Consider the following 15,708-nt stretch of genomic DNA (forward strand, 5'->3'; position numbering starts at 1 on the left):
TTTTGATAACATTCCGGTGTACACCTCTCAAAACCAATTCTGATCACGTTTGTAGCCCCGATAACCCTCCGAATTGGTTTCTATTTCCGCGAATCAATGGTTATATATTCCACTATGGTCATCATTTATTGTCATTCGGTTTTTAATTGGTGATCGTCATGGTCTCTTCAAAAATATTGCTGGTCGCCGTCCTGTTTGTTGCCGTTTCGGCACAAGAACCATCAGCAGTCGATCTGGTTCAGGATATTTACACTTCCTGTCTGAAAGATTTGTCAGTGAAGTGTGCTAAGCCTAAAGCTTTACACTGGCTAAGTGAAGTTGTCGACAAACAGGAAATTCGTATTACTGAAGATCTAGTTTTGGTGAAGAAGGATAACCCTGCTGAAGTTGATGAGGTTTGTGACTTTGTAGGGCAACTAATTCTGTTACACTATACTTTTGATTTTAGCAGGCACGAGGTCTTGAAGAAGATATATTTGAAAAGTTTGAAGACTTCCTGCAGACCCATGACCTAGTTGCCAAACCACCAGCAATTTTGAGCCCTAAAGGACCTTTGGGCAGTTTTGTTCCTCGTACATTCAAACCTGAAGAGCTTAAAGTACCATTAGCCGTAACAGGTACTTCAGTTTATATTTGAGAAGTGCATTGAATAACTAGGGTTGATTTGCAGGAAGGTCCTCTAAAGTTATCAAAAAGGTGATTCTGCCATTTTTGCTTGGGCTTAAGTTCAAGACTGCAGTTCTGGTTCCTTTGGCTTTAGCTTTGATTGCCTTAAAAACATGGAAAGCTTTAACTTTAGGGTTATTGTCCATGGTGCTTACTGGAGCTTTGTTGTTATTCAAATTGACGAAACCAAAGGTATACTTATTACCCAACTATTGTAGAATGTTTGATAATTTAAAACACTTATTGTAGACTCTTAATTACGAGGTTATCCACGTTCCTCATGAACACCACGTAGTTGACCATCCTCCAGTTTCCAGCGGATGGGAACATCCTGCATATGGAAGACAACTAAACTCTCAAGAGTTAGCTTATAACGCCTATTTGTCAGATTGACTGTTTTAATTTATTATTTATTGTGTAAATAAAGGTGTTTTATCTTCTAATTTGTTTGCTATTTTAGCATCCCAAAATTAATTAGTGACCACAAAAGAGTAAAAGTAGAATTAGTACAGAGAAATGAGTATTTTTTCATTAGGTACCTGTAAGGCTTCGTAAGGAAGAAAAAGTTCATTAAATAACTAAAAATTAAAATGATGAATTATCAAAGTGTTAAAGCAAATTTCAATACCCTATTTCTGCTCACGTATAATTAGAGCACAGAGTGTTGCAATTTTTTATCTCAAATTACTTTAGGAAAATTTTCAAATATTTACTTTAAATGTCGAATATAATTATATTAATACGTTTGATTATCCGCATGCTTACTGATGAACTTCACTAAAAACTTTTATAAAGTGCCTGATATTACATCCTTGAAAACAAAAATTTGAACAAACTTGAAAAACATAACACATTTTTAACCTTACAGTATTTAGAATATTTTACACCAGTTGGAAAATGAACTTAAAATTAGTTTATTTACTATGCTTTAGTTCTTTATAAACTAAAGTAGTCGGATTTTATTACTTTTTAATAAAACTTAAGTAATACAGATTTTGCAAGGCTTTGGACTTGTCAATAACTTTAAATAACAACTACATACATTCGCAAAAAACCAATACATATTGCACATACTCATAGAAGTAACAGAACCTACTAGAATCAGATAGATAATTTTTTGCACATTTTATAGTATTTTTAATCCTTTTTCTAATGGTGTTTCAGTAAAATCTATAAGAATTCAAATAACAAAGTTACAATCATTCAAAAACTGAGAAAATGTCATTTTTGCAAAAAGTGCAATTTTGGCAATTTTTTATTTTGCTGCAGGAGGGTTCCAATGCAAAGCAAATGGCATATTTATACCAAAGGACCTAAAATTAGATGAAATAAGTACAAAAAAAGCACTTTAAAATTTTTCATTTATCAGAAAAATTTTTCATTTATAAGAAAAACTTTTTGAAATTCAATATCTCGGTAACATAAAGAGCTAGAGAGGCCAGTTTTTGCGCAATTTTGGCAATTTTTTGTTTTGCTCCAGGAGGTTTTCAATGCACAGCAAAGGGCATATTTATACCAACTGACCTTAAATTAGGTAAAGTAAGTACAAAAAAAAAGCACTTTAAAATTATTAATTAAAAAAAAAATGTTTTGCTACTTTTTGAAATTCAATATCTCGGTAACATGAACTATAAAGGACAGTTTGTGCTCATTTTAACCAATCTTACTGAACATTTAAGTATACACACAAATACGCAGCATTAAAAAATTAATTCTTATTTTGTATTAACTGATTATCTTTAGGAACTGTCGTTGCATGAGAAAACGTTACAAAGGGTGTATTTACCATATTATTTTATTACAAGAGATAATACACGATAATACATGGTAATACGAGATAATACATGGTAATAAAGCATGAAAAATGTAATTACATACTTGGGACTTAGTTTGTAAGAAATTTTGTATTGTTTAAAAAATGTCTTAGTCTGGTAACATTATATTTTCTGTTGTTTAATACTTAATTTTGAAACCGTTTTTTTCACTCACAAAAGTTATAGTATTTTTTTTAAACTATTGAGAATACTATTAATCGTAACGTACCTTGGAGACTGTTTAAAAATCCATATAAATAATTTCTTTATATTGACATAGCTAATACTGTAAAAAAAAATCGTTGATTATTAGAGGAATAGATAAGTAATTTCAATAGTTTCCTAGTGGTTAGTTCTGTTTATTATTTCCATTTTAATATTATATTATATTATATTATAATATAATATAAGTATTATAAAAATCTTTATATTTATTTTTTAACATTACTGTATGTGTGTGTTTAAAACAACATTTTTAATTCAACCACATTACATCAACGCTTAAGTCTCAATGTGGATCAGTAGGACACATATCAAAAAAAGGCATCAATATAGCGCTAATCCCATATATTCGATCTTACTATAACAATATTGAACCGCATTTGGGCGCCTAACAAATTCTTAACGAAAAACTTTGATTTCTACTTCCGTTTATATAGTCTATAAAGCTTGTTGCATATCAATAGTTTTGTCATTCGGTCACAGTAATCGATCGGTACATCATATTACCATCGATACCAGCAATTAATTAAACCGCAAAAACCATGTGCTGGAGTTTGAAATATTTTGTTATACTCGGGGTGGCTAGTGGGGTGTTTTGCAACCCTTCTGCTGTCGATTTAGCCCAGGATATTTATTCGTCCTGTTTGCAACATTTTTCAGTGAGTTGTGTACGACCCAAAGCCTTGTGGTGGATTAACAATGTGGCTGATAAAGATGTCATCAAAGTGACTGAAGATCTGGTACTAGTGAAGAATGAGAACGCAAATGAAGCACAGGTAATTAATACACAAAATTGTTAGGTAGTGGTGTTAGTAATTTTTTGGTTCCAGGATAGAGCCTTTGAGAAAGACAGTATCTTAGATAGATTCGACAATTTCTTGCAAGGCCACAATTTGCTAGCTAAGGTGCCATCTGTTTTGAGATCAGAAGGACCATTAACGAGTCTTGTGCCTAGAAGTTTCATTCAGACTGAACCTATTCAAGTGCCACTTTCTGCCACCGGTAACTTATCAGCCATTGACACTTTGACCAATGTTGAAAATTATAATTTCAGGACGTTCCTCTAAAATTGTAAAGAAGGTTATTTTCCCATTTTTGTTGGGGTTGAAGTTTAACACTGCAGTACTTGTGCCTTTGGCTTTAGGCCTAATCGCTTTGAAAACCTGGAAGGCTTTAACCTTAGGACTAATCTCATTGGTCCTGACTGGAGCTGTTGCAGTCTTCTCCAAGTTTGTAAAACCACCAGTAAGTATTTCCATGATTAACTTGAAAATATTGTATTAATAAATCAAAATTCTGTAGCAATACGAGGTGGTACACTATCCTCACATTGACGCTCACCACATTGATGTGATTCCACAAGTGATTTCTCAACCACTGGTGGCTCCAGCTCCTATCTACGGTTCACCAGTATACAGGCACAAAAGGGCAGCTGAGTTAGCCTACAGAGGACAATTATTGTAAAACTAGCCAAAACGCAAATTTAATTTATTTTATTTATTGTCGTGTTTCAAATGAGAGTGCATTATTAAAACAAACAGATAAACTATTTGTATCATTTTATCCTGAGGCTATATATAGATAGTTAATAACATCGGAATAAGTATACTAAATTTAAGGAAACAAACCATAGTGTGTAAAAATCTTCAGAATTTAGATGATCTAACTGAGAAAAAGTATCAATGTATATATTAGACTTGTTCCAGAAGGAATAACTGAAATCGAATGAGAATATAAAAAACATAAAATTTACACACATTCTTCCATATTATGTCGTTTCAGATCTTATCCCAAACAGGATAAAAATTTAATAATTTTTTTTTAGTCTGTAGGGTTTATTTGACATGATTTTGACAAATTTTCTATAACATCGTTCCTTACAAATAAAACTTTTTACACTAAATACCTTGTAATACTTTCATTCTCTCTTATTCAACAGCTTGAAGAAATTCCTGATTCAAAATTTAAATAAAAAAATTTTTGCTCAAATTGTCATTTTTTTAATGTGAATTTAATAATTTTGAAAGTCTATACAAGGTAGCTTTAGATACCTTGATATAGATTTGCTTTTTTCCTTGTTGCTTTGCTTTATGCTGATTTTTTCTACAATTACCTGCAAAATCTGTAAATTTAGAAGAAGAAGCTCTAAGGATGCAACATTTTGTAAGGTGCAGTAATTTACGAAACACCTTGCATATTAATAGTATTCTCTAATTATTTAATTAGTATTCTGTGTATAAAGTGTTTCACGTAATATTTCAATATTAACTATAGAACTGAAAATTAGTACAATTTTTCTTCTAAATTATTTATATTTAAATTTACTTTTTAAAAAATCTCTTTTTATTAACTGGGCATACTTTTGCTTGTATCAAAATTGTATTTTTCCAGATTTTTGAGTTTCTAATTAGAGCTACCCTCACGTCACTTTTAATGTAGTTTTTACATAGCAGATTTCAAATTCTTTTCTTTTCAAAACAGTAGTGATATGATTATAACCTTCAACAACAAATTTAAAGTTTGTTGGGTGTTTTTGAACAAAAAAAATCAAACTAAAAACTTTACTTTTACTTTACTCTTTTTTAACTAAATAAATCAATATACGTAAAGCAAAAATTATACATTTATATTATAAGTTTCAAACTTGGAATACATTAAGAAAATCAGGACATAGTCTTTAGTTAGTTATAGTTAAATTATCTGTTTTCCTATTTAGTTCTTCAATTTTTCTTTTTTTTTCCAGTTTTTAAACTGCTCGGGCATTATAAAAACTGCTCAGAATAATCAAACTGATAAGACCTAAGAAATTGAAAGAATTAAAATATTAACTAGCAAGCTAGAATTTGTCAAAATAATAGACAAGACCTTAACAACTTAATTATTGATTGTATTAAATCCAATAAGAAAAATATTACTCACTATATTAACTAAGTGATAAGCTATTAGGTTTGAAACCAAAAAAAAAAAATCATGACAAAAGAAATATTTACTAATATTTAAATTAGAAGCTTTGTAGAAGAACAATTGTCGAATTTTTGTTTTAATAATAGAAAAAATAGCATTATTACTAAAAACGATCAAAATATGCTTGAAAAGATAACTAAAACATTTTTTTTTTACAAACTCATTCGTTTATTTTTTACTTAATTTAGTGATACTTTTATTTATATTATAATCCCATCCTAAATGAGAAATCTAAATTAAACCTGATCTACAAACCAATCAATCGCATCCTGAATATTAATAGCTGGCGATAACTATTCCAACAATACCATCACGCTTGTTTGGTATGCAAGTAATGATACCCAAAGTGAGCCCGGATTTAGTTTGCTAGAAACTCTTTAAATGTTCGGCCGGGTTTCACCAAATAAGTGTCAAACCGTATTACGCACAAAATTTACTTCCTCTAGGTCATCAGTATAAAACTGGAGGGTGTGTACTAAATCAATCATTCGGTTAATAGTTTTCACGTCACGATGAAGCTCCTCATCTGCTTCGGTATCGGTTTCCTGACCCTGGCTTGTGCTTCTCCGGCAGTTGAGAAGAAAGCCCTTACATTTGAATCTGACCCTATTGAGTTTATTAAGGAGTATGTAGTGTCCTTTTTGGATGACTTTCTCAGCAAAGACAGCCACAAAGTATGTTTTCCAAGTTAAAATTATAGATCAACCTTTATCGAGTACTTCTAGATTTCAGATGATGTAAAAGTATCCAAAAACTCATACAGATCAGACGAATCATCGAGCCGAGGCAGTGGTGACTATGAAGATAAAGTTGAAAGTTACCTCAAAAACCATGATGTTGAGTTCAAACTTCCAGTTGCTGGGTCTTTGACCGTAGACGCCAGAAACTTGGACAGTGACCAGTTAGACTTTAAGCTAAACTTTGGAACTGGAGTGCAAGAAGGTTAGTTCTTAACGCAATAACTGTTCTATGATAAACACGACTTAATTCCAGCCAGAAAATCCAAACTGAAGAAAATCTTCATCCCAATCCTGGTGTTTGTTCTGCTGAAAGCTATGACTTTAGTCCCATTAGCGTTGGGAATCCTCAGTTTGAAAGCCTGGAACGCTCTTCAGCTCTCGTTCTTCTCGTTCGTTGTAGCAGTTGGTCTTGCCATCTTCCAATTGTGTAAGAAGATAGCAGCTGACAGTGCTGTACCACAGATTGCTGCTCACGAAGCTTGGCCAGCTCAGCAATATTACGCCAGGTCTATGGACTCACAAAACTTAGCTTACTCTGCTTATACACAATAAGATTTTGTAAAGACTACTAGAATTTTTTAATTTATTTATTATTTATTTTATAAAGAAATCTGCGTGCCAAAGTTTGTTACCTCCAAATAAATTATTTTTGATTTGAGTGATTTTTGCTTTATTTGAAGTTTTATTACTAGTATACTTAAGAATAACAGGCAAAATATGCTAGTGGACATTATAGCAGGTATTATTTTAGATAACATTAACAGACAGAAATATATGTGACTGTTTTTAATAACTATGAAGAATGTTGGAAATGTTTGTTTTCACTCACTTGGTAAATTAGCATTTAGCAAATATAAAATTAGTAAACTTTTTTTAAGTGAGGATAAAAGCCAATGCCAAATTTCTAGAAAGGTCAACTAGTTTATTTTATCAAGAGAAAACTGGACGGTGTTCTGAGGCACCATCTTATTGTTGTTATTATGTAAAGTGTTTTTATCTACATAAGAAAACTGTCTGAGAAAGTTTCTTTTTGAAACCTACATCTGTAGGTCATAGCAGTCTTACACAGAAGATTCTTGAAGAATTCTACGATTCATAATATAGGTTTACAACGAAAAATTAAATTATCTTGGCTGAAAGTCTGTTAATAGTAAATCTAGTTAAAATCACGAAGAAAAATGCATTAAGTTGGCAATGTTTTGTGCTAATGCCAAGAAGTAAAAAAGAAGATTAAGTTGGTTTTTAAGATTATAGGGAAGATAAGGAGAGAACACGTGAAGAATGATTAAAAAATTAATACAGTTATGTCTCTTTTGTAAAATTATGATAATGCGGTTTTATTTAAGAAAAAATTGGGGAGTTCTTACGATTTGGAGTTTGGTTTTCCAGAGAAAAGTAAAAGCTGTCCTGGAAAGATGATATAAGACCAAGATAGCCTAGCAAACTAAAATGCATTAGCAATAATGAGCGTTTATTTGAAAGTAGCATCGATAGAATTACAATATTCTGTGCTTTTGGTATATCTCCACGATAACTAATCTTGTAGGCATGTTTCACCTAGTAATATTGAGTAGGTACATTGATCAACAGGAATATGTTTTTATCATTTAACCTTTATTCAGGTTATAAACTGACATAAACGTTTGAACCTCACCTAACATGCTTAGGACCAGTTTAGTTAACCCTCGTTAACCAAAATAAGATTAACCATAGTTAATTCAGTTGTTTGTTGTAAATGAGATAAGTTTTCTAGCAGGTTACACCAACTGAAATTTAGACACTTAGTAGGAGCTTTGAATCAAAATGTTCCTTTATTCTTATTAACTACGTTAAAAACTGTATTAATAATTGGACTTTCTTTAGATTACCATTACTTACTAACAGTTTTCCGAAATATTGGTACAGTCAACATTATGACTGCCAAGTTTTTTAATATTAATAGTCAAATAATAACAAAAGTATTTAATTGTATCTATTAATAGTCAGGGTAATTATAAAATTTCTACGTTACTGATACACATCCTTTTTACATACCTTCATACAACCGTTACCAAATTTGTCTGTCACAAATTGATCCTTCTAAGGAATACCCTCATACATATTAAAAGACTTTCGTTTGTTTACAGTTAATATAAACCACCTACTCTTTAAACATTATTCATTTCAACTTAGTTAAGCTACCAAAGAACATCTAGTCAGTGCTTAGTAATTACAAATAAAAAAAAATGAAGTGGTTTGTGTTAATGTGTACCGTTTGTCTTGCATATGGAGCACCCCAGGAGAAGCCGGAATTCTGGAAAGGAACTGCTTTAGATTCAACGGTAGAGAGATTAAGAAATAGTTGCGCGGAAAAAGACAGTTTTGCATGCATTCAGTATAAAGCGTTTTCGTTTTTGGATAATATTCTGCGTGGAAGTTATTTTGAAGTAACTTACTGCTAGATTTTGACTGGAATAATTCAAATTAAATTTTTTATTTCAGCAATTAATGGACAATGTGGCAGTGACCCGAAATGGATATGAAAACGAAGTTGGAAGGTCTGGTGGAGACTCCTTCGAAGACGCTGTGGAAACTTTCGTCAAATCAAACGATGTCACTTTTAAAGTACCTTATGTAGGAGACGTTACCGTCGATTCCAGAAAACTTGATGATGATGAAGTCAACTTAAAGCTCAACTTTGGATCAACTGTTGAAGGTTAGTATTGAAACCTCTAATTAAATCAATCTTATAGTATAACAATGAATTTTATTTACAGAACGAGGCAAGAAACACAAACTGAAGAAAGTCTTCATTCCCATCTTGACCTTCCTTCTGCTGAAAGCCATTACTGTAGTGCCCTTCCTGATTGGTGTGTTGGCCTTCAAAGCCTGGAACGGTCTTCAACTATCGCTGATTTCTTTCGTTATCGCTACTGGATTGGCTATCTTCCAGTTATGTCAAAAGCTGGCTGGTGATTCTCAAGCTCCTGTACTTCTGGATCATCCTCCAGTAGCACAGTACAAGAGGTCCTTGGACACTAATGCTCAAAGTTTGGCTTATTCTGGATATGCGCAATAATTGATTATTTACAATATAATATTTATTACATGAAAAAAACGGGTTTTATTATTCTGTATCTTAATTAGTTGAACCAAGTTACAATAAGCTTTGCAGGTTGGATTTCAACTCAATTCTTTTCAGTTAAGTTTTTGCCAGAAAATACTATTAAATCTATCTAGCAACACTATTAAAATAAAGTAAAAATTGTAGATTTATACACCCAATTTTTAATTACCATTGCCTTAATATTTTTTTTATTTGCCTTTTGAGTTACTTACTTAGAGATGTTTTCCCTGGAAAACCCAGTTTTTAAGACACATTTCAAAACTTGCATTTGATTGAACTTGGCACACATTTTAATTGAACGAATCATGTTACTGGCAAATTACAATAATTAAAAACCACTTTATTGAGAATTAAGAGGCTTAAATAATTTAATTGTGGTTGGTTTCCATCTACTATCAAACTAAACCAAATAAAAAGTTGGTTATAATGGATATAGTAAATCCTTAAAAGTTGCGTTAAAAATGCACTAAATGCCGTATTAATAACTAATGTTATCATTACTGGTTATCAAATCTTTATCATATACCTGCACACATATATCAAGATCATAAAAGGTTTACAGAACCGTATGAATCGGTATTTAATAAGCGACAGGAACTGAATAGTAATGTCTGTTTTATTATAGTTGATATAAAAAGTATTATTCTATACTATACCAGCAAACGTAAGTGGCATCTAGCCACCACAATCATTTCAACAGATTCTTCTACTCTTTTTTTGAAAATTTTGGAGAATTAGCCAGCACAATTACCTCAACACATTATTTTACTCTTTTCTTGGACATTTTAAGCAATTAGCCCTCAAAGTCGATTCAACGCATTCTTCTATTTTTCTCCTGGAAATTTTAGGCAATAAGCCAGCACAATCATTTTCACACATACTTGTGCTGATCTCTTGAAAATTTTAGTTTATAAACTTAGAAATATTTTACTGTTTTTGAGATGGTTACACACGAATCTAACTGAGCTGAAGTGATATCTGTGTTGACTATTCAAAACATAATAATATTTTTTTTACTGTAAAACTTTGATTAAGTAACAATAAATGACTTAAAGCTATGATATTTAAACAAATTAAGAAATTTTTCGAAGCAGTAGACAACCAAATAACTTATATCAAGTGAAAACTCCTTCAAAAAGCAAATGATATTTGTAAATTTATGACCTGCACTATTTTCTTTAATACATTCACTTTTATTACTGAATGGAATACTCAAATTTTTCTGATTTAGACAGTCCAATTGATTGAACTGTTGTGTTAATGAATAAATATAATGAATTGATTACAGGCAATTAATCCTTAAAAATTCATACTACAAACCTATTTCGGTGTAACCCACTGTCCTAAAAACATCTCCAAATCAAACGAAAGTAACAGCGTCTGCATACCATCATGCATATACGCACGCATTCCCAATAAGTTCAACCTTTACTAGAGCATCCTTAATATTTGAAAATTTGAAACACTAACATAGTTAAACAAAGCTGTCATAAACATATTCATATTTGGTTTATGAATGAATTATTCCCCTACCTCGTTGCGATATAAATACATATTAAGGGTGTATCGGTGCTAAATCATACAGTTGTAGCACACCCTAGCAAAAATGAAGATCGGTCTGGTTATTTTGGTTGGTATCCTGGGGATTTGCAGTGCTGCACCTAAAGTTGAAACCTCAACCTGGGACAATCTCCTTCAGGTTATTTTTTTTTTAAGTTATAATGTGGTTTAGTGCTTAATTGTTGAGCTTACAGGTTGGAGGTGATTTGAAAGTGAGTAAATCAGCAACTTCCAGTAGGAGCAATGACTTGTCCCTTCAAGATTTTATTGAAAATTACATCAAGTCAAACGACATTTCCTTCAAACTGCCTATTGTTGGCTCTACTGTTACTTTAGCTGGAAGGAATCTGGACAATGAAGAACTGGGAATCAAGCTGAATTTTGGTAGCGGTAGTGAAGTTCAAGGTTTGCTTTTTCCGCACTAAACCCTTATAATACTGAAAAACATCACAATTTTGCAGCTCGTAAGAAGTCAAAGATCAAGAAAATCTTTGTTCCGATCCTGATCTTCATCCTCATTAAGGCTATGACTTTAATCCCCCTTGCACTAGGAGTTTTGAGTTTGAAGACTTGGAACGCTATCCAACTGTCCTTCATCTCGTTCGTTACTACTTTGGGTATGGCCGTATGGAAGCTTTGCACTAAAGTCAATGGAGATCATCCTCAACCTCAAGTGATCCACGAAGCTTACGACCCTCATCATCATCATTATGCTGCTTCACGTTCTGATCAAGTACAAGGAGTGGAAATGGCTTACAATGGATATGCTCCGGCCAGGAATTAATAATGTCTGTCATTAGTTTGGTTAATAAATTATTTGCTTTTTGATATATTTCTGTTGGTTCTTTATTACGGTATAGTGTCGGAGTTGCTAAAAAAGCGACTTTTGGTTTCAGTATAGTTGTAAGGTGCATACAAATGTGTGGTAACCTATAAGTCTGGTTCTGTTGCGCCATTAGATATGCAAAGACGGTACTTGTTAAGGAATTTGGATTTTTACTCTCGAAATTTTCCACCACTCCTTTTTCGGCACCTAATGATATAAATTAGGTTCCTGCTTTTTATTGCCATTCATCAGTTAGTACTAACAATGGGTAGGTTGACCAAAATTTCGTTAATTATCATATCAATTAGTGCCTTAATTAATGGCCTACCTCAAGAGGCTGGAGAATCACCCTTAAAGGAGTTACTTCAGGTAATTAAACTATCACATTTTTTTGCAAAAATCAATTGAAACATTTAAAATTACAGGCTGGTGGGGTTCAAGTAACACCTTTAGACAAGTCGCGCTCCGCTAAAAGCCTGACCGGATCTTTAGAAGATGACGTGGAAACTTTCATCAAATCAAACGAACTGGTAATTGATGCGCCTTTTGGAAGTGTCGTGTCTATGAATGGAAGGAATTTGGACCTTGGAGAAGTAGAGTTTAAGCTTCGTACAGCCACTGGCAATGAAGCTGAAGGTAATTAATTAACTATGTTTCTTTGTGTTAAATAATAAATTTGCAACTTCTAGCGAGAAAGAAGTCAAAAGTGAAGAAAATCCTCTCACCAATCTTGATAATTCTCCTTCTGAAAGCAATAACCTTCATTCCACTTGCTCTTGGAGTTCTTGGAATCAAAACGTGGAACGCCCTGCAACTGTCTTTCGTATCCTTCGTAACTTCCATAGCTTTAGCCGTTTGGAAGCTAACTGCAAAAGTTGGTTTATCAACTTTCATAACTCAATCAGAAAAATAATGACAACATTTTCAGTTTGGTGATCATCACATTCACCACGCCCCACAAGTGATTCACGAAGCAGTGCACGATGTTCATATTCCGCACGTCTACCATGACAGTCATCACGATCATCACGTGGTGCATCACGATCATCATCACTTAGATCATTTTGATGATCATCATCATCACGATCCTTGGGACCATCCTTATCACAGATCAGACGATGGAGCTCAACAGATGGCTTATACTGGTTATGTACCAGAAATCAAAGCATAATAATTGATAATTCTGTGTTTCTTATTTATTGGTTGAAATAAATTATTTTCTTGATAATATGGTTTAGTCATTTTACGTTGTTTTTTTCCTTTAGATTAAGTGCGCCAGTTAGTTGAATGGCACTGATTTGATTAATGCGTTATTAGGGTTTAGTTTCAAATTACGCTAAGCTAAATGAAATAAAATATATGAAAATCAAGTCATTATTTTCAACAAAAATTATTTTTTATACTATATCAAACTTAGGATATAGCCACATTTTTATCATCTGCATAGATACACATGAATATTGTATTTTTAAGGTTATAGATAGTAATTCAATACACCTATAAATTAACAAAAAAATTTTAAAATTCGATTTGTAACGGAATTGAACCAATCTAAATAGGCAAGTTAGTACCACTTAGAATTTTTTGAGATTACCTTTTTTACCAAATTTCTGATATTTTTATCAAATGCTTGGGCTTGCGCGCTTGCAAAAATATTTTTTAAATTTTGAATTATTGTCTTAAATCATCTCAATACAGTTTTTCCAAAAAGTTTTGAAAGTACTAAAACAAATAGAATCAAAGTATAGTTATAGCAGTTATTCTGTAAATTTGTCGTTCTCATGAAAGCTTTCGTGTTTCATTCTCATAATTTATAGACCTTAATCGAGAAATGGAAAGAAATTAGTATATAGAAGACGTAATTTAAAACAATAAATACCGAATGTATTTAGTTTGCTTTTTTTGTGAATGTATAAATTACGCAAATATTCTTTCTTGAAGTTAACTTAAAGTTACCATTAAGAGTTTTTACTAAAAACTCTAGACCATTAAATTGGAGAAAAATGGCAACCATTTGCTCTATTACCTCTTTGGCTTCTTAAATAATTTTTCAACATTCTTCATTGTCAAAATAGGGACATTTTTAGACTAATTATTGAACTTCATTACAAACTACAATAACGTTATGAATCTGTGAACTAAACCCTAAGTTAGAAACACAAATGAATGAAATGAATGAAACAATGAGAATTAAAAACATTTTGATTTTTGCTTCATATAAAGAAAATTATTGAGAAATATCCATATGAAGTATTTAGGGCTTACAAAACACTTTCTACAAATATTGTTATTTTTGGCATGAAAATATTCAAACCCAAAAATTTTCACCCAAAGGAGAAACCTCATTTTACCAATTCTTTTTACGTACGTCGATAAACTACCGCTAAATCAACCGAACCAAAAAAAACCAGCTCTCTTAACACTGACCGCCATACATCATATCAGCAACCTGAATTTACTATTCTACATAGCTACATCTTTAAAAAGCGAATTGTGGTTGTACGTTGAATATTAACTACTACCGGATCTATTTAGCGGAACCAAACCATCTTTGTAATGGTATTCGGGTAGCGCCTAATCAATATACAAATCAGCGAAATGCTGAGTGACCCGGTATGATTGTCGTATAAAACTGCACCCACTCAATTAAAAATTCATTGATTTGTGTCTTGTCAATCTGTGAACAACTGAAAAAACTATGTGGAGGTTGACCTGTGTTGTTTTGGCTGTCGTAGCCGCTGTAGGAGCTCAAAAAGCTACCCCCCGAACCGGGGATGAACTCGTGTCTACAGTACTTAGCAGGTGCGGTGATATGGGGTGTGTTAAAGAAAACGTTTTAGAGTATCTTGATAATGTTTTGGGAATCCAGTCAGATGCTAGGAGTATTCAGGTGATTTGGCTTAATCTACTTTGAAATTATCAAACTGATTGAAGTGGTTTTAGAATATTGACAATGCCATTTACAAGCGTGTTTCACGAGTACTGGAAACCCAGGAGTTCAAGTTGAAAGTACCTGAAATGTTGGCTGAAAGCACTGAAATTGTCTACAACCCCCACAGTGGCTTAGACATTAATACCAATGAAAATGAATGTAAGTTCAATACAAATTTTCTTGTCTAATCTACATTGAAAGTATTTATTTCAGCTAGGGGTCTGTTGAAGAAGAAACTGCTGCTTCCTTTCCTGCTTCTTTTCAAATTGAAGACCAAACTTTTGATGCCAATCTTTGTCTTTCTCGCCAGTTTGAAAGCTTTCAAAGCCCTGATCCTATCTAAACTGGCTATTGTGTTAGTTCTAGGATTCATCATTTACCAACTGGTTGGAAAATCAGGTAAATCAAACTAAAAACCATAAAAACTAGAACTAAACAGAACAATTCACAGGTATGCCAATGCCCATGATGACAATGTCGCCAGCACCAGCCGAACCTCCGATGTCTCTCTACGGAGCACCAGCTCCAGGTCCCTCCACAGCTCCTCCAAGCTCCTACGAGCCAGGTTGGGAACCCAATACTGGAGGACCTTACTCCAGGGTCTGGTCTGGTTCCAATGACGCCCAAAATATGGCTTATTCGGCTTACTACCCAGGATCATCCAGTAGTTCATCAGGATCATCCACAACTCGTCCTTAAGGAAGATTGCAATGATTGACTGACACTTTAATTTATTGAGAGAGATGGTGATGAGTTATTTTTTGTTGGAACAATAAAGATTTTTTAAAAAATACTGTGTTTTAGTTGTAACTTTTACTGTTCCTATGAAGTAGGAACCATTTGGTGAATGTATATTTAACATTGTGATAAAAGCTAGA

The 15,708-nt window shown here is 32.7% G+C and overlaps 6 protein-coding genes across 7 annotated transcripts; all 6 read left to right on the forward strand.

Annotated features, from left to right (window-relative positions):
* The first annotated feature begins 37 nt into the window (after nucleotides 1–37).
* Nucleotides 38–7,067, forward strand: LOC145727787 (uncharacterized). Its single transcript, XM_081977609.1, has 7 exons — nucleotides 38–395; nucleotides 449–617; nucleotides 671–858; nucleotides 916–1,056; nucleotides 6,149–6,340; nucleotides 6,392–6,608; nucleotides 6,660–7,067. The coding sequence occupies exons 1-7, from the start codon at nucleotides 159–161 to the stop codon at nucleotides 6,956–6,958; spliced, it is 1,443 nt and encodes a 480-aa protein (XP_081833735.1). The 5' UTR covers nucleotides 38–158; the 3' UTR covers nucleotides 6,959–7,067.
* Osi18 (DUF1676 domain-containing protein Osi18) lies at nucleotides 3,170–4,242 on the forward strand. Its single transcript, XM_081978221.1, has 4 exons — nucleotides 3,170–3,478; nucleotides 3,533–3,704; nucleotides 3,757–3,947; nucleotides 4,005–4,242. The coding sequence occupies exons 1-4, from the start codon at nucleotides 3,245–3,247 to the stop codon at nucleotides 4,164–4,166; spliced, it is 759 nt and encodes a 252-aa protein (XP_081834347.1). The 5' UTR covers nucleotides 3,170–3,244; the 3' UTR covers nucleotides 4,167–4,242.
* A 1,494-nt stretch (nucleotides 7,068–8,561) lies between the features above and the next one.
* Nucleotides 8,562–9,583, forward strand: Osi19 (DUF1676 domain-containing protein Osi19). 2 transcript variants are annotated; one of them, XM_081977110.1, is made up of 3 exons: nucleotides 8,562–8,832; nucleotides 8,888–9,101; nucleotides 9,163–9,583. In XM_081977110.1, exons 1-3 carry the CDS (start codon nucleotides 8,632–8,634, stop codon nucleotides 9,462–9,464), a joined length of 717 nt encoding a protein of 238 aa, XP_081833236.1. In that variant the 5' UTR covers nucleotides 8,562–8,631; the 3' UTR covers nucleotides 9,465–9,583. The 2 variants fall into 2 exon arrangements, with proteins under 2 accessions (XP_081833236.1, XP_081833237.1); XM_081977111.1 differs by having other exon boundaries at nucleotides 8,569–8,727; nucleotides 9,163–9,526.
* A 1,482-nt stretch (nucleotides 9,584–11,065) lies between these two features.
* On the forward strand, nucleotides 11,066–11,904 carry LOC145727516 (uncharacterized). Its single transcript, XM_081977112.1, has 3 exons — nucleotides 11,066–11,211; nucleotides 11,267–11,477; nucleotides 11,534–11,904. The coding sequence occupies exons 1-3, from the start codon at nucleotides 11,119–11,121 to the stop codon at nucleotides 11,854–11,856; spliced, it is 627 nt and encodes a 208-aa protein (XP_081833238.1). The 5' UTR covers nucleotides 11,066–11,118; the 3' UTR covers nucleotides 11,857–11,904.
* Nucleotides 11,905–12,128: 224 nt separating this feature from the next.
* On the forward strand, nucleotides 12,129–13,122 carry LOC145727514 (uncharacterized). Its single transcript, XM_081977109.1, has 4 exons — nucleotides 12,129–12,267; nucleotides 12,324–12,534; nucleotides 12,588–12,772; nucleotides 12,827–13,122. Exons 1-4 carry the CDS (start codon nucleotides 12,163–12,165, stop codon nucleotides 13,067–13,069), a joined length of 744 nt encoding a protein of 247 aa, XP_081833235.1. The 5' UTR covers nucleotides 12,129–12,162; the 3' UTR covers nucleotides 13,070–13,122.
* A 1,433-nt stretch (nucleotides 13,123–14,555) lies between these two features.
* Osi20 (DUF1676 domain-containing protein Osi20) lies at nucleotides 14,556–15,618 on the forward strand. Its single transcript, XM_081977108.1, has 4 exons — nucleotides 14,556–14,788; nucleotides 14,842–14,989; nucleotides 15,044–15,229; nucleotides 15,282–15,618. The coding sequence occupies exons 1-4, from the start codon at nucleotides 14,597–14,599 to the stop codon at nucleotides 15,527–15,529; spliced, it is 774 nt and encodes a 257-aa protein (XP_081833234.1). The 5' UTR covers nucleotides 14,556–14,596; the 3' UTR covers nucleotides 15,530–15,618.
* Nucleotides 15,619–15,708: the final 90 nt, after the last annotated feature.

The sequence above is a fragment of the Ips typographus genome, linkage group LG4 (assembly GCF_016097725.1).
Source record: "Ips typographus isolate SLU linkage group LG4, UJ_Ityp_2.0, whole genome shotgun sequence".
Classification (NCBI taxonomy): Eukaryota; Metazoa; Arthropoda; class Insecta; order Coleoptera; family Curculionidae; genus Ips; species Ips typographus.

Excerpts from the sequence above, each read along its gene's own strand:
- LOC145727787 (XM_081977609.1), top strand. The coding sequence starts at position 159 with ATGGTCTCTTCAAAAATATTGCTGGTCGCCGTCCTGTTTGTTGCCGTT. Across the intron at positions 396-448 it reads ACCCTGCTGAAGTTGATGAG|CAGGCACGAGGTCTTGAAGA; the intron begins GTTTGTGACTTT and ends TTTTGATTTTAG. Across the intron at positions 6,341-6,391 it reads TCAGCAAAGACAGCCACAAA|ATTTCAGATGATGTAAAAGT; the intron begins GTATGTTTTCCA and ends GAGTACTTCTAG.
- Osi18 (XM_081978221.1), top strand. The coding sequence starts at position 3,245 with ATGTGCTGGAGTTTGAAATATTTTGTTATACTCGGGGTGGCTAGTGGG. Across the intron at positions 3,705-3,756 it reads AGTGCCACTTTCTGCCACCG|GACGTTCCTCTAAAATTGTA; the intron begins GTAACTTATCAG and ends TTATAATTTCAG. Across the intron at positions 3,948-4,004 it reads CCAAGTTTGTAAAACCACCA|CAATACGAGGTGGTACACTA; the intron begins GTAAGTATTTCC and ends AAAATTCTGTAG.
- Osi19 (XM_081977110.1), top strand. The coding sequence starts at position 8,632 with ATGAAGTGGTTTGTGTTAATGTGTACCGTTTGTCTTGCATATGGAGCA. Across the intron at positions 8,833-8,887 it reads TGCGTGGAAGTTATTTTGAA|CAATTAATGGACAATGTGGC; the intron begins GTAACTTACTGC and ends TTTTTATTTCAG. Across the intron at positions 9,102-9,162 it reads CTTTGGATCAACTGTTGAAG|AACGAGGCAAGAAACACAAA; the intron begins GTTAGTATTGAA and ends TTTTATTTACAG.
- LOC145727516 (XM_081977112.1), top strand. The coding sequence starts at position 11,119 with ATGAAGATCGGTCTGGTTATTTTGGTTGGTATCCTGGGGATTTGCAGT. Across the intron at positions 11,212-11,266 it reads CCTGGGACAATCTCCTTCAG|GTTGGAGGTGATTTGAAAGT; the intron begins GTTATTTTTTTT and ends TTGAGCTTACAG. Across the intron at positions 11,478-11,533 it reads TAGCGGTAGTGAAGTTCAAG|CTCGTAAGAAGTCAAAGATC; the intron begins GTTTGCTTTTTC and ends ACAATTTTGCAG.
- LOC145727514 (XM_081977109.1), top strand. The coding sequence starts at position 12,163 with ATGGGTAGGTTGACCAAAATTTCGTTAATTATCATATCAATTAGTGCC. Across the intron at positions 12,268-12,323 it reads CCTTAAAGGAGTTACTTCAG|GCTGGTGGGGTTCAAGTAAC; the intron begins GTAATTAAACTA and ends TTAAAATTACAG. Across the intron at positions 12,773-12,826 it reads TTTGGAAGCTAACTGCAAAA|TTTGGTGATCATCACATTCA; the intron begins GTTGGTTTATCA and ends CAACATTTTCAG.
- Osi20 (XM_081977108.1), top strand. The coding sequence starts at position 14,597 with ATGTGGAGGTTGACCTGTGTTGTTTTGGCTGTCGTAGCCGCTGTAGGA. Across the intron at positions 14,789-14,841 it reads CAGATGCTAGGAGTATTCAG|AATATTGACAATGCCATTTA; the intron begins GTGATTTGGCTT and ends AAGTGGTTTTAG. Across the intron at positions 15,230-15,281 it reads CCAACTGGTTGGAAAATCAG|GTATGCCAATGCCCATGATG; the intron begins GTAAATCAAACT and ends AACAATTCACAG.